The 15388-nt window shown below is 46.9% G+C and overlaps 4 protein-coding genes across 4 annotated transcripts; all 4 read right to left on the bottom strand.

Moving 5' to 3' along the window:
* Positions 1-663: 663 nt before the first annotated feature.
* Positions 664-2438, bottom strand: ETH_00027235 (uncharacterized protein; the record flags this gene model as incomplete). Its single annotated transcript, XM_013372786.1, has 5 exons — positions 664-971; positions 1149-1284; positions 1430-1681; positions 1809-2066; positions 2199-2438. The coding sequence occupies 5 exons, from the start codon at positions 2436-2438 to the stop codon at positions 664-666; spliced, it is 1194 nt and encodes a 397-aa protein (XP_013228240.1).
* Positions 2439-2527: 89 nt separating this feature from the next.
* Positions 2528-8569, bottom strand: ETH_00027230 (uncharacterized protein; the record flags this gene model as incomplete). Its single annotated transcript, XM_013372785.1, has 16 exons — positions 2528-2845; positions 3091-3330; positions 3430-3604; positions 3726-3915; positions 4048-4301; positions 4416-4639; positions 4803-5046; positions 5076-5239; positions 5360-5486; positions 5575-5840; positions 6012-6272; positions 7021-7335; positions 7439-7721; positions 7833-8017; positions 8123-8269; positions 8375-8569. The coding sequence occupies 16 exons, from the start codon at positions 8567-8569 to the stop codon at positions 2528-2530; spliced, it is 3588 nt and encodes a 1195-aa protein (XP_013228239.1).
* Positions 8570-8739: 170 nt separating this feature from the next.
* On the bottom strand, positions 8740-9219 carry ETH_00027225 (uncharacterized protein; the record flags this gene model as incomplete). Its single annotated transcript, XM_013372784.1, has 1 exon — positions 8740-9219. The coding sequence occupies one exon, from the start codon at positions 9217-9219 to the stop codon at positions 8740-8742; it is 480 nt and encodes a 159-aa protein (XP_013228238.1).
* Positions 9220-10644: 1425 nt separating this feature from the next.
* ETH_00027220 (uncharacterized protein) lies at positions 10645-14399 on the bottom strand (the record flags this gene model as incomplete). The annotated part of the gene is made up of 9 exons (XM_013372783.1): positions 10645-10917; positions 11385-11594; positions 11716-11866; positions 12008-12193; positions 12378-12463; positions 12582-12959; positions 13078-13335; positions 13494-13601; positions 14205-14399. 9 exons carry the CDS (start codon positions 14397-14399, stop codon positions 10645-10647), a joined length of 1845 nt encoding a protein of 614 aa, XP_013228237.1.
* Between the last annotated feature and the right edge of the window lie 989 nt (positions 14400-15388).

Raw genomic sequence — 15388 nt, 5'->3', positions numbered from 1 at the left:
CTCCCGTTTATTTGCTCAAAAGGTGACCTTCTTACCGCCACAAGCGAACGATTGACTTCCCGTCAATCGATGTGCGTAAATTTGCGTGCCATATCCCTTGATATATACGTGAGAGGTCGCGCATGTTAAATATATAGTGAAACTTCTTTGGCGTGCGGGTCATCTTCTCCAACACGCCCTCATAGAGGCTCAGTGTGGCCTGGGGCAACTTTGCGAGAACGGGCTGCAAAGCAGGATTCCCACGAAAAGCGCCTTAACTGTGGACTCCAATGCTCCCACTTAAAGCCAAAATTCATGAGACGCATTTGCCACTCAAGTTTTAGCTACTTGGCACGTTTTAGAAGGCTTGCCTTGAGTGCTTGACAATCAGAGCCGAACTTTATATCCAGGATAGTAGATAATATTCGCTTAATGGATTCTTGGGATGGGGAATGGATGTTAAAGCAAAAGAATTGCGAAACAGCTCTTGGGTCGATCGAGTTCCTTCCGTTGCCTGGAGGGTTCATTGCTCCAAGGAAATGAACGTCTTTCAGGATTATCTTCTCAAGGTCTTTGCCCCGTTCGTAAAAAAACATCCTTTCCATTACGAACTTGAGCAGGGCAATAGGCTGCTGGGTCCCGTAAGTGTCCACCTGAGGGTCCACCAGCATTGAATGTTGTTAATTAGGAATCTGCGCCTTCAGGTTGATAGTGAAAGTGTGCAGCTCCCTGACTAGCTACACGGTGGTGCAGCGGCTGATAGAAGAAAGCACCATTTACCATTGGCATGTTGAGGTCATCCAAAAAGACCTTAAGCATCTTCCCAGAAGGAGGCCCATAGAGGCGCCCAATCCGTTTGTCAATATTATCTTCTAGAGCTTTCTGAAAGTCGAGGGAGGTAGTTCTGCTGCTGAAGTTCATTTGAAGCTGTAAGTATTTTTCACTATCAAGCGTGTTTAGCCAACTCTTTATCATCATAGACTTGGCGGTTCCTTCGAGTTTTCAAGCCACATCGCACATGAAAACTGCTTTATTGAGACATTGTATCCTGCTCTAAACTCTGCTCTAAACTGTACGATTAACAATGAACAAGGTTGGACCGTTCGTATCGGATCACGGTGCAACTTGTCGGAATAAGGTTCCCGCCAATTACACGCTTTTCGACTGACCTGACTCTCCAATGAAAAGAGTAGGAAGCGCCTTCGACGAAAAACCTTGTAGCAGCCACATTGCCCGGACAGTGTCTGTAGTCGGTACGAAAACGCTGGTGAACGACACACCTGCTTCTGGAGAATACTGGGGGATCTGAGTACCCCGCAAGGAAAAACAAACGACAACGCACTTCGAGTAGACAGCGCGGAAGAAATGACAAGCTTTCCTACAGAAGGCACTCAGTATGTGAAGAGGGTTTTGTGAAAGCAATCCAATTTCTTCCGTCTGAAGTGCTGACCTTAGACTCCCATGAAAGCCACGCGTTTGTTGGCAGGTCATAGAAGCTATCAAAGAGACTCTGGCTGATAGATGCTTTTCCCGAGAGTGTCTTCAGGAAAACGTCGAGACGTCGCTGCTCTTCACCTTTAAGGGTTGCTCCGAGGGACCAGACTAAGGAAAACAGAAACGCGTTTTCTAGCTTTTCTGCATTCGCCTCAGCGTAAACCTCATCTGGGACCATAATATCCATTAGTTTGCACAGCTGAGCAACCTGTTAATCACAAGCAGCTTGCGAAAAGCCAGATTTACATAATAAGCATTCAACAACTAAAGCAGTCAGCTGCCTACATGCCCCAAGTTTATAATGTTGGCCCAGTAATGACTCCCAGAAGACTAACCATGCTGACGTCTGTCCTCGATATGCATTTCGCAGGCACTGGCGCTTCATCGTCCCTTCCCTTTTCTTGCGAGATGAACGCTAAGCACTGACGGAGATACTTCTCGCACAAGTAGTCCAAAACTTCAAGCAGTTGCTCATTTGACTTGCTTCTCGCCCAAGTATCGTAGTAAGGTCCACTGCCAAGGTCCCTCTGGTCCACGTATACCATTCCACAGCGCGAAACAGTGGCTGGAGAGGCATACTGCAAGTCCGAAACCTGGAACACGGTAGTAAGTGGTTGACCCCACAGACACGACGTATTATGAGTTGAAAGCTTTCTGTAGCCTCAAAACAAGACACTGACCTTGGATATGATGGCTAACACGTGATAAACCCGCCCTCAACTTACCTCAAAGAGCAATGCACAGTGCTTTTCCAGCCGAATGCGTTCACCGTTTGATAACGTCAAAAGCTTGTTGTCGTCCATCACAGAATTCATGCTCTCCACCCAAACTGCGTCCACATCGCCGTCAAAGAGAATAAAGCGCTTTTCTTTCCTTCCAGGCGGTAGTGGCTGGTTGGCATCGCGGAAAAGCTTGGAGAGGAGACCGTCCGTCCAATCACGCGAGACAGGGTCTGCAGATTTCATGATATAGAGCGCTGCCTATAAATATTTTGTGATGAATTCCAGGCCTTACGCCCTGACAACTGCACGTTTTGGTGCAATCTGCAGGTGTATCAGATCATTAGGTCGCAATTTTGCTTCAAGCTGATGTTAGTTGCCACGTCATCACGATAAACCCTACCAAGCACTCCGTAGAGCTCATCAGTTCCTTGGGCCTTAGGATTTATGGGAAGAATCTTCACCACTTCATCAAATGCTGCCTTATGAGCAGCTGCGAAGGTTTCTATAATCACTGTTTTCCCTCCTCCTGTTGTCCCAACAACCATTGTGGAATGCCTAGTTTCCATTGTCTCATGCAGTTGAACAACTTTATCTACTTGGTTCTCGAACTCTCGCCTAGACCGACACTTAAGTCCTTTGCTTTGAAGCTCCTGAGGAACAACTACCTCACAGCAAGCCTACATGATGCCTCTTGCTCCATGCACTCTTGCATACAGTGTAAACATATCCTATATGTATATATTGAGCCGAATGCTTGTGTCCACAGAAACTGCTCTAATCTCCTCTGTGTCACAGGAATAGGCCAGCGTCTTCATTTGATAGCAGTGCTGTGTGTGTCACACGCCCGTTCTGGAAGTTTTTGAAAGTTGCACAGCTCCCACATTTAATGGCCTACCAGCTCGACGGCCTCTTTGAGGCTAGGGAGCATCGTTCGCTCGCAGGTGACACTTGGAAATAAATCACTCAGTAGTCCAAGAAATAGGGGAACATCTGGCTTTACAAGCTTTGGAATGTTCATGTCGCGGAGGGCTCGCATTAGCAGCAATTCATCTGGGGTGTCTGGAGTCAAGCGCTTCATCGATCCAGCGATGACGAGAACGGCCTTCAGTGCTCTCAGTTGGAAATCGTAAAAGTGCTGCAGGCACATTTTGGAAAACAAAATTATGCACAGCCTTATGTCTCAAGCTCTTCGGCGCAGAGAGGTCACATAGTAGGACGAATTGTATCATCTCACCTGTTTTGACAACTGGGCTAGTGCCAGCCTGTACAGGACAGTCATCTTTCTAGCTAATATTCGCGCATTCTGGAAACCTTCAGAGATTAGCATTATTTCGCAGATCATGGCCATGTCTGGTACGGTCATTGTTGCAGGACGGAATAGGGCCTTGAGGTTATCGGGAAGCTCCGACCTGCACTCGAAATGGCAGCCTTCCGCCCTCTACAAGCCATTGTTCTCACACGTGTTCATGCCTGCCTAATTGCATGCCATTGAAGCAAGTCAAGACCGATGCAACGTCACAAAGAACTCACCGTCCTGCATATCCTGGATTCATTGTCACGAAAATCCCGACTGTGGGCACAAACTTCAAGATCTTGCCCAGAAGTTCTACCGAACCTTTCCCGTTCTGCAAACTCGTTTGGATTGCTTTGATTTGAGCCGATATTACAGACAACACCTCTGGATTAATACGGTTGAACTCATCAAAGCACCCCCAAAAACCTGCAATCGAGAACGAAAAGCCACAGGAGAGCTGGATTTACTCTCATGTCGCATACATTGTAGGCGATAGTGCGTTTGGAGGTACGGTGCTGCTTTTAACATAGCTTTTAAAATATGTAGTGGTGTTCATACCAGTCTGAACAAGCCCTGAAAAAATAGTGCCCATTGCTTTGTAGTCCAGGCCCTCCCCACAGTTCTGAACGACACATCGGGTTGCTAGAGATTTGGCCAAGTCCTTTACAGTTTCGGTTTTACCTGTACCAGCTGGACCAGCAGGAGCGCCTCCCAAACAAAACGTAAGAGCTGTTGTGAGGGTCATGATGCATCTGTCCGTGAGAGGTGTGATGACTAGGTGGCCGTTGAGACCTTGATATTCATATCCATATCTGGGGCAGAAGCGAATAGGATTGCACCGAGCGACCAAAATAACAGAAGAATCTTGGCTAAGAGAGATGCTGAGAACAGCTCCAGAGAGACATCTGGCAAAGCTACTACCTCACCTGAACTTCCCTGTGCACTGCCGTATTTCAATATCGTCCATAGATATATCCCAGTAAAATCGCAACTGGCTTTCCCAGTCGAAGCTGTCAGCGCTATAAACGGCATTCTGGACGAAGCGCTCAACGAGATCACGAGCGTGCACGTCCAGAATGATTAGAGTATTCACTTTTTTCCTGGCCTTATACTCTAGTGGCTTCCTCACCACTTCGATCAAAGAGCTAACCTGGTCACAGCCGTCCGCAATGACGGCAAGCGCGCATACATATGCACTTGTCGGCAAAATGTTGAAGGCTTTTAGGCCGAATCTAGCGTGTAGCTTGAGTGAAAGGTCAGCTAAAAGGGGTTTGATGGCTGTCCACTTGTGTGCTTTGTCAGCTGTTTACTACCTGTTGACGCTGAACGGCTGCCTCTTCTCGGAGAGCGTTTTTATCCCCCTTTCCCATCCTTTCAAAGGCGTCTTCAACTCGCCAAGTCCACCAGATGCACGATCCTACACATGCGACCATGCCAAGTTGCTCGGTAACCCACTGGTTCCTGAAAACAGCGCCTGATATATTCAGTCTGCTATTCACCTCAGTTGTGAGGCTTCCACATTTAGGGAGGAATTGACGGGCGAAAACATCATGCAGCCTGCATCAAGATGCGTCACTCGACCTCACCTGGGCTTACAACCGTACATAAATACTCCCGTTTTTGCTATTCCATGTAGTGACGTTTTCATGGCTTCGTCAACTGCTGTCATCCATTCTTCAGCTGGTCCTTCCGGCGTTACAGCCTCATAGAAAGCGTAGCTTTCGCCTTCGTCTGATTCCATTCCTGACACCTACAGGCATGCCACTCTTCCACTTTCAAAACACAAGAGTGGAAACAAGGCCGGCCCCGGAAGGGTTGGCTCGGCGTGGAACTAAGTTCCGTTGTGAAAAGAATGCTTCAGTCGCGTCACCTGCCCGGAACCGTTTATTTGTAGTCGCTTGCAGTTGTCAAACAGCTTCAGCATTAATGGTTGCACTGCCTCATGGCCGCTCGACCCCAGAACTGATAGCAATTCTTCGTCAGATATGAAGTAAAACCTGCACGACAATCCACAGGGTTAACTGTGATTGAGTAGAAACGTGGCTCCTACAGCTTCTCCTGGATGAATTGAAAATTCGCTCTCACCTTGGAAACATTATCCTCTTGGCATCCAGGTAGTCCGATAAGGAGCGCTGGCAACTGTCAAGCTCTGCCGCTAAACGTTTCATTTCACCAAGTCGATTTTCAATACAAAGTGCCGACAGAACGTTTGGATTTTCGCTTGTTTGTTTCATTATGGATAGAAAGCGTCTATTAATGACGTCAAATTTCTTCGCTTCTTCAGGTAACTGCAAACGAATATCGATGGACTCGGTAAAAATTCCGTCGAGATACATCCATTTACGTTGTACCTGCGACCAAAACGTTAACATTCCCAAGCGCTTCAAGTTGGTGCATCTTGTGTGGTGAAAAACTGTACTTGACAGATTTGGGCCTTCTGCACATTGAACTCCAAACGGTGCGTTGAAGGTGGCCAGCAGGAGCATCTTTCTGTTTTTTCCAAATCAGGGTAGGTCTATTACTTGTAACCAAGCCTCGAAGACTTCACGAATTATAATGAGAGACTTCTCCCACTTTCGAATCTTCTCTATCACTGTCGAGGCAAATCTGGAACTGAGCATCGATTGAAGCTGGAGCAGGTTGTCATCTAGCAGCATCCGTAAATCATCGTTGGATTTCAGGACGTAACGGTTGGTGTCATTCTTATACCGTGCGATCTCAATGGTCTGTTGTCTCCAGGAAGACTCAATTTTGGTGATATCTTTCTCCAGCTTCATTTCTTCCTGCAGAACTCACGAAATAGAAATGCCACATGACCGCGTTTTAAACAAAGCAAATGAAAAGCACTTCTCCAAATTTTCTAGATAACTCTCGGACAAAGTAGACGACATTTTAGAAGGTTCTCCAATTTAGGTGGTTTGATCAGGTGGCAGGGGCATTTGAGACACTTACAGCAGCAGCCTGGATAATTTCATTAACTGCATCTGGAAAGCGACCTAACTGCAGGTCTAGAACATCCTGCAGCCGGAAATTTTTATTTTCGGCATCAAAATTTTGTCCCGCGGCGGCCATCAGCTCTTTCCAGTGCTGCGGCCGTATTGCCTCATTCTTCAGCCTTTCAATTAGTGGAAGCTCACTCTGAAAGTTTTGGATGAGATGCGTTACATTACTGTATGCCTGTGAAACACGTGGGTAGTCTGCGCACTATTCTCTTAGCAGCCGTAAGAAGTGGTGCAACCGCTTTCCAGTACAGTCTTCATTTATCCCCTGTGTCCGCTATTCAGCTTACTGGGGAGCTTGTAACTTGAGGGCCCCCATTCTTCGCTAGGGCTTTTAGTCTTTTTTTGAACTCTTCAGCAGATTTTTGTAGCTCCTGAAAATTTTTTCCGTGCACTGAATGATATATTTAAAGCCTTAATTCCTGCCTGCATGCAGCTGCTCTCCATCATTCAGCTACCATATTTTCACCTAGCTACTGAAAGCTTGCTTCACATTTGAGGCGTGGCTATATCTGCATGCGCCATTGCGCACCTGGAAGTCAACTTTCGCCCATAGCTGAGTTGCCCATTCTTGAACCATCGCATCGTGATCGGCGTAGAGAGAAAATACCTGATATTGCAGGTTGAGGTCAGCCTCAAGCTTGTCTAAAATATTGAATTCAGTTACTGGAAGCGAAAACAAGTCTTCGGCATTATTAAGTTCAGCGGCCCGTTGCTTGAAGTCCGCAACTTCTTCCCGCAGCCCTCTTATTGCTTCCAGTCCCTGTTTTAGAGGGATATCAACGGAGGAGGAGATGTCTTGGAATTTTTGCTGGAGCCCCTTGCACTCAGCAATGAAAGCAGCAACCTGAATGCACGCTCATGGGAACACAACTTTTGGAGTCGTTAATGCTCGCGTTTCTGCCCAGCTGCAAGGCAAATGTGGACACGCATGCATTCCTGCTTCCTACCTCTAATTTTTTTTCTCCAGCGAACTTTTCCTTTATGGAGGCGAGTTGTCTCGTTTTGCGGTGCGCCAAGTTTCTCAGTTCCTTCCACGCTTTGGGCAGAGCTACTAAGTCCTCCTTTTCCGCTTCAACTAGAGGGTATTCGTAGCTTTGGAGAGTGCTGTACATCTCTCTCATCTCCATCAGTCGTATTTCAGCATCAATGGCGCTATCATTAACAGTTGTCACTAATTCCATCAGCGCCTTGAACTTTTCCAGAGAATCGGTCTGCATTTCAAGATTTTCCCTGCACATTTCGTATGGAGCACTGGTAGGCTAGTACCACAACAGCAACATCGCGCCATCAAGCCACCTGCTAACCCTTATCCTCGTTTGCCTGCCACCAGTTAATCCTTACCGTCGTTCGCTTATAAGCTTCTTCAGGTCTGCACTCTCTCTCCTTGCAATTTCATGAAGGGTGTCTGCATATGCTTTGCTTAGCACCAGTGCCTGTTCTCGCAGTCCATCAATGACTGTCGCAGAGTCAAGCTGAATGAAGCCAATAGTTTGCACTTTAGGCATTGAACCCAACTCTGCTGCAAGCTGCAGACAACAATTTACACATTTAGCATACTCAAGGCGAGTCTTGCTTTATTGGGTGGATTTCGCAGAATCGAACACGACCAGCGTCCCCTGTCGCCTGCTCACCTTGTCATAAGCTCGAACATAAACGTCAAAATAGACCAAGTTGGGTCGCTTTATGATGAGTTGCTCCAGCTGAGTTTTGCGATCTGGGCTCCACAATGCCCAATCAGCTTCATACTTACTCCAGTTTTTCACATATTTCGTAATATGCTGCAGCAGCAACGCAGTAAAAGCTATCAGCGAGCTTAATCAGTTTACTGCGACATTATAATGCAGACAAATATGCCATAAGTGTGGGTGGGTGAATTCACATACTTGGAAGACTCTTTGAATGGCCTGGTGCGTAGCAACAGTTGTATTGATGAGCGCAGGTATTCGAGCTACTTCGTTGTAGAAGGTGAATTGAAGTGCCGTTGTCTCATCTCCCCCTGGGATCTGGTGAATGGGAACGCACCTGAAGGGAACACATACTTCATAAACAATCTTCTCACTAATTTCAGGAGAGGCCATCTTACACGGTATCCAAGACGGTCGCAGGAGCGCCTACTTGCAAGTTCCATGCATCCATCTCGGAAAGTTCATTGATGACGAAATGATATTTTGCATCAATCTGGATATGGTTTTGAAAATGGCATGAGTGCTTCCGTGAATAACAACCTCCTTTTCGTTTAATTCTGTAGTCACCCGAAGAACTGCTGGCCAGCGGCACATTGGGGATGACAAAGTAAAGAAGGCTCGAAAGCGACTAGTTGCTGCAAGGAGACAAAAAGTGACGGACATATGTTTTCGGTCAAACTTGAAAAGCAAGGCACTATAATCTGCAGCTGCATCTCTTGGGTAAGCGGTGAGACAGCACTCCGCCGTAGAAGTTTGTTCATTAGTCCATATACTTGTTTGAAAGTTTGAGACGTACCCCTTATCAGCATCGCTGCTATTGCATTAAAAATTCTTCTCTCCCAGTAATGATAATATGCCGCCATGGCTTCGCTAGAGCCAGTGGTCCTGCCCTCTAAAAGCTCCTCAATCTTTTTTAAATATGAAGTAATCGACTCATATTTAGCTTGGAGGGCCTCAACTACATTGGCCCTGTGCTCCTCTATGTATTCGTAGAAGTCCTGTCCGCAAGCAACATCTTCAAGAGATTCTGTGGCGTGAGGCATAATTCAAATGTTGCAGAATAATTAGAAGGTCTGCCTGAAGCATACCTGAATGGCAACGGGCTCGAATGTGTCCCAGTTCAAGTCTCTAACCAGTTGCGCGTTCTCAATTTCCTTCACAATCTGCTCGATAACTTCCACATTTTTGAAAACTTGCTCGCACGTTGCTTTAAAGATAGTCAACGACTTCAGGCACGTGTTTACAAAGTCTTCTAGCCCCAGGCTAGTCCAGTTTAAGGTGGTCAGGCCCGGAAGAACAGCCCTGAGTAGCCATGAACAACGTCAAAAGGCCGCTAGACTGCGGATATCTTGTTGCGACTAGATGCAGTTCGCAGTGCAACGCCTAGGGTATGCGGCTGCTCCATACTGAGTGGGCCTGTCCGCCCCATCTTATATCTAGCCATTTTCTGTTACCAGGTGCGATAAGTCAAGGAACTAAAGAGAATCGAATGCTCTTGCTAGTGGAAGCTTGCCTATGAAGCTCAGCAATCTGTTTCGATAGCAGGTTTCTGTGGGCTGGAATGATGCTTGAAAGTGTGGTATTCAACTTGTCCACAAGGCCTTCAAGTAGCACTTGATGTTGGCAAAACCTCTCCTGATTCGCTCACGAACAGTTGGAAGAATTCGTGAGAGCAAAAAGAGCAGAACTTCCTTGCTGAGGCCGCGTGCGTTGTCCGAAAAGCTGTGACTGAAAACAGGTGCCCTCACCTTGTGCAGAGCGACGTTCAAAACAGCCGCGGGCGCTTCCTGCACTCCTAGTTGGTTTAGATGACGAACTTCTTGCATCACCACCCATACTTCAGGGCGAAAGTTCACTGCGTATATGCCATTAGGCTGCCGCTGAAGAACGTACGACTTTAGACATTCCGTAGCAGTATTCACCGCATCGACCTGCCCAATATTTTTCAGGAGCATACATAAGCAGAAGGGAGATTCTGCGGAATAGCCCCTGCGACTGTCACATTGCGGAAGGGAGCTCCCGCGAAGAAACGATTAGGGCAGGTTATGGGCTGCGAGGCTAACATAAACAAACGGGATCAGGAAAGCACATATGAACAGCTCACCTGCCACTGCTTCACGAGGGAATTTTGATATGCAGTGATCGATTTTCCAAAGGAGAGGTAATTTCCGAAGACATCCTCTGCTTGATCGAAGTCAAAGACTTCCGGCATCTGCTTGAAAGCCAAGACGCTGGCCTTGAGAGCTTGAAAAAGCGCGCTTGACCACAAAATTGCGCCGGCAACGGGAGGCATGTGGCTTGGTATGGAAGGTTTATCTTTTCCTTGTTCGAACAGGTCACGCATGCGGTCAACCTCAGTATCTGCGGGGCAAACCATTGTAATTATGGTTTTTCCCCTGCTGTGGGAAAAACCGCAACCCTTTGAGCCGTAGCTGGTGGGCGCATTAGATGCTTCGCTTCGTAAGGGATCACATACTGAAGTGCTTGAGAATGTCCACAAACTTCTCTCCGAGCTTTACGTTGATCCTTGGTCTGCTTGCCGTAGTGGTGAAGTCCTTCAGCATTTGAAAAGCACTCAGAGCAGAACGAAGCCTGGTAAACTTTGTATCCAGAAACATGATGCAGTCATCTTCCAGTTCCTCCGTACGTTGCCAAAATTGTTTCACAACGTTGAGAACATCTTCTGAGCTGTTCTCGCAGAAAATTTTATCGGAAACAGAATCGAATAGCCCGACAAGAGCCTGAAGTATTGCAGGCCCAACAATAAACGAGCACTGCTCAATGTGATTCGCAGAATGAATTAACTTGGCTGTTTGGAGTGCGTACAACTCAAAGCTGCTATTGATCCTCAGCGGAACAGAATCCATGCACGCCACTGGAGACAGTGCATATGCAAATGCAGGGGCAAACCTGCATATTTCCGGCCAGTTTGTTTATCGCTCGGCGAGACCGGGTAACCGAGTGTAATTTAGGTCCTATAAAACGCTTGAATTGTCCAATTGTTTTAGCAATCTCTTCAAACTTGGTGCACATTGATGCCATGTAATCAGTTGTCCGGAAAAGCTTGCGCCGGTCAAATTCCCACCTAAAAGCAAATGTCTTCATCGTATCCTCAAAAGCAGCTAAACCAAGCTGAAGAGCCAACTCTACGAATAAGAATTTGAATTTCTGGATCGCAGATACAGCAAGTCAATTTCCACGCACGCACATTGTCGATCCAATAATTTAGCTTTGTACGCTTGTGAAGAACTGACCGTCGGTCGCATTCAGACTCTTCGAGGCGAGAGCGCATGCTGAAGTACTCAGCTTTCCACGTTTCCAGCAAGTCACGCGACTGCCGTAGTACTGTGGTGGCTTCATCCACTTCTTTTCTCAGAAGCTGTTCCACGCGAGCCTCTTGCCGAACACGGATCTCAAGCTAATGGAGGACGCAGGCAGCAAGAAGAAAGTACATCGTTTTGCTATAGCTTAAACCTTTTAGCAGTCTTTCAGGCTGACCTCTTTTACAAGTATAAACATGCTAACTGTTCTACACGCACCTGGTACGCGATTCTTTCCATCAGACCCTGCATCTGTTCATCACTAGTGAAGTGCCGAGATGTTATCCACACCATTCGCAAAGCATCCATGAGCGAGGCAATAGTATCAGCCATGGGGCCCAGCGGTTTTGATTCAAGAGTAGTGAAATATCTGATAAAGCAGAAGCGTCAAATAAGAACGTGTTGAAGCGCGACACTGATAGGCTTTGTAGTTTGCTTCTTGCTGAAACAGATTTTGTAAGATAGATCAGACCAGCAGGCAGGCAGTACTGCGAGAAATTTAGGGGCAGACCTCTCAAGAGTCGACAGAAAACGAAGGTTGTTCGTGGATTCCACATGCAGAAGCTGAAGGTCGTTCATGGAGTTCTTGAAAGACATGAGCGCTTCAGAATCTGGCCTTTTTTCTTCATAAGTTTGTATTGCCTCTTGGCATTGCGGTGCGAGAAGCTGTTCGTAGAGTAAGGAGACTGCAGCATGTCTGACGAATGCATGTGGAAAACACAGTGAAGATGGATGCGTATGTTTGTGAATAATCAACGAAGACGTAGTAATGCAAATACAGGAAGAAGGAAGGTCAGTAAGGTGATACGATGAGTACGTTGCAGGCTACACTGAGGAACAAAGCAGTAGCTCTTGACAAATGTGATCCAGGGCATAAGTACCGATCTCTCCAAAAGTTGACCTCAGATATCGGCAGGAGGGAATCCGGCTTTCGATTTTTCTCAGAATCCAACAGGCGCCAGATCAGCTGCGGAAGGCGAGGAAGACGAAGCTCCTTCAATTTCTTAGTTATTACCAGGCTGCATTGTTTGATTTGTACCTTTGCTAAACCATTAAAAGTAAAGGGCAAGTTAGACTGAGCTTACCGTTTGCCACTGTGATACTGCCGCTTCCAACGTAGACTCATCGGCTATACCTTCATGGCCACCTTGGGTGGCAGCGTCGACAGTGGGCATTGGAAGCGGAGTTGCTATTCTGCTTGAAGCCATCTTTATGTGCGTAAGCAGCTCTTGAGTTGCGGTGAGTGCCTCACTTTTGCACTCTGGATCGAACACGGGGGAACTATCATCTGAAGCAGTGTCATTGGTTATATCTTCAGCTGCATTGTAAGCTCCTGCAGGTGGTTCAGAATAGTTTTCTTGAGCAGCAACTGTCGTTCCTTCGGCTGCCGATGTTGACTCCCGTCTGCTGGATGACTGAGAGGATAGAAAGTCTTCTATGTCGTCACTGTCCTCACTGTCAGCCTGTCAATGCACGGCATTTCAGTTGCACGGAGATTGTGATGGTGGCACGAAGAGGATTAATGTGAAGCCACCCTTAATTCTATTGCTAGGTGGTTATTCAGATGGATCACTAATGTACCGAATCATTCTCTTCCACGTGTGAGTAAGTCGAAGCCGCAGAGTTTTCTCGAGCCCCAACTTTTAAAAGTTGCGCAGTTGGCGGCTTTCCGTCATCTGCAACTTCCTGAGGACTTTTTTCCGCGCTGTCGTGATTGTGCTGCTCAGGCCGGTCGGAGAGAAGAGGAACCAAGAAGCCCTCTAAAATGAGGGCGAGATCGGTGAGAATGTGAGGGCTAATGAGGCCAACAAGGACGTAGCGATTCATGGAGTCTATGCCCTGTAAGTCAGCCAACAACTCACTCAAATTTAGCTTTTATGAGGCGTGCTTCGGAGGGCCAGTAGCAGTAAACGTGATGGTGCGTGAAAACATGTATGTTCGTTTACCCAATGTCTACAAATTGAACTTTCCAGCCTTCTAGTAAATGTCATATTCACCTTGCCAGTCAAATTAATTGGTCCAGAGCAGAGTCTCAGCGCGTACGCTTGGACATTTGAGCCACTTGAGAACTGCAAAGGGCCATTTTGCATCTCCAGCAGAGGAGCCTGCGCAAAATAGCATCAATACTCACGTTGCTTGGATACAGCCTGAAAACGAACATTTGAAGTAAGTGGATACCAATTTTTCCTTCTAAGCTTTCCGAAGGCCTGTAGTCGGATCAGGACTTCCGTTCTGCATTTGTTTGTGAGATGTTTGCATGGCTAACAAATAATTCAACAGTGTCTAGTGCGGTTCCTTTCATGGGCCAAAAGTGTTTATAGGGAAGCATTTGCTTACTCCCAAATTTTCAGACTCTGCATAGGAAAAGAATATTGCTGTTCCTGTATTTCCTGCCTCTAGGAAATGAGTCAACAGTTTGTCTGCCTTCTGACCATCCTGAGAGCACGAAGTAGTACGTTGTTTCCAGAGCCTCCCCTAACACTTTATTGCTGGTATGTAGAGGACTGTATCCTTACTAGAACCATTTCAAACTGCTACAACGTCGCGTTGGTTGCGAGGTACACAGCATGCTCGAAGGAACGACACCACCATACTTGAAGCCCCACCTTTAACGAGCAACGGGACCTAAAAAGAACTATGCAAGTCTTCCCATATCTGTTCAGTGCAAGGGATGCATGACTAAAATTTCCGGCACCACATATGAAAACGTAGGAATTATATAAATGTATGAAGTCAGACTGTGTCTCATGTTTGCCGCCAGGGAAGGCAGCTGCAGTGAATGCGCGACGTAGACACTCCAGGCTCACTCTGGCCATAAGGCTATTCCACAAGCTTAAATCTTCTAGTTTCAAGGCCCCCATCACCTTCTTTTTGACCCACGCTTTGCGTGCGTCGAATGCCATTTTCAGTCGTAGGCTTCTACCGGTTCAGTTCTTCTACACTAAAAATTCTTCCCACCTAAGTACTCAAAATGAGCTCCAGTAGTTTATAAGGCTCAAAGGAGCTGTGAATATTCTGCATGTCAATCTTTTGAGCTTATTCGTCCTGCTTAAGTGCTCCTAGTAAAGTAAAGGCGCAGTCCGAGCAGGACAGAACTGCTCCTCGCGAAAGCGTCGGCGTAATCGTCCGCGGATTGACTAAATCACTCCGTGAAAAATTGAGAAGTAAGGTTTCATAGAGAGCTTTGGCAGATTCTTCACCTGAGAGCAGGATTTCAATCAACGATGTGCAGTTGTGCAGCGCGCCTTATATCGCCGCCTTTGGGGACGGCGCCACTCTCCATCAGAGTGATGGGCCCAATAACCATTAGGACGGTACTTCGTTACAGCTCATCTTTGTTCTGGGGCTCCATTTGTACCAGTAGTTCTTCGCACCAGCCAGCTAATGCATCTGACTTGGTCACTTTAGCATTGAAAAAGACTGGCGAGGTGCATTGAAGAGCACTATGCGTTTGACTTCCATGCCAGAAAGCATCAGCCAAGCTGTTAACGCTCAAGTATTCAAGAAAAATTGGCGTTTCGATGCACAGACGTGTTGGACACCCTGTTGAGACAATGGTACCATCCACTGAAGGAGTCGCTGCCGGTACCCTCTCCTGCTAAGGTGCTCCGCTAATCATCAGCTAGAGTACAGACGCGTAATAATATTAAAAATAAGCGAGAAACTGACATGTGGTAGAAATACTGGTCCCTCAATGACTGATTTTATTCCTAATGTGCATGCGTCGCGATTCTTGACCCGACTGGCAGCGGGAGAGCGACACTGGGACTAGCTTCAGTGTTGGCATCCTGCTGTAGAGGCTGAATGAGTTCCTTCTTATTTACTGTGATGGGAACTTAGCTTTTACAGCTTTGGTAACACTGACAGTTAATCAGTGCTGCACATGCGCGAC

The sequence above is a fragment of the Eimeria tenella genome, genomic scaffold (genome assembly GCF_000499545.2).
Source record: "Eimeria tenella Houghton genomic scaffold, Eth_scaff108, whole genome shotgun sequence".
Classification (NCBI taxonomy): domain Eukaryota; phylum Apicomplexa; class Conoidasida; order Eucoccidiorida; family Eimeriidae; genus Eimeria; species Eimeria tenella.
This window is presented reverse-complemented; position numbering and strand designations above follow the sequence as displayed.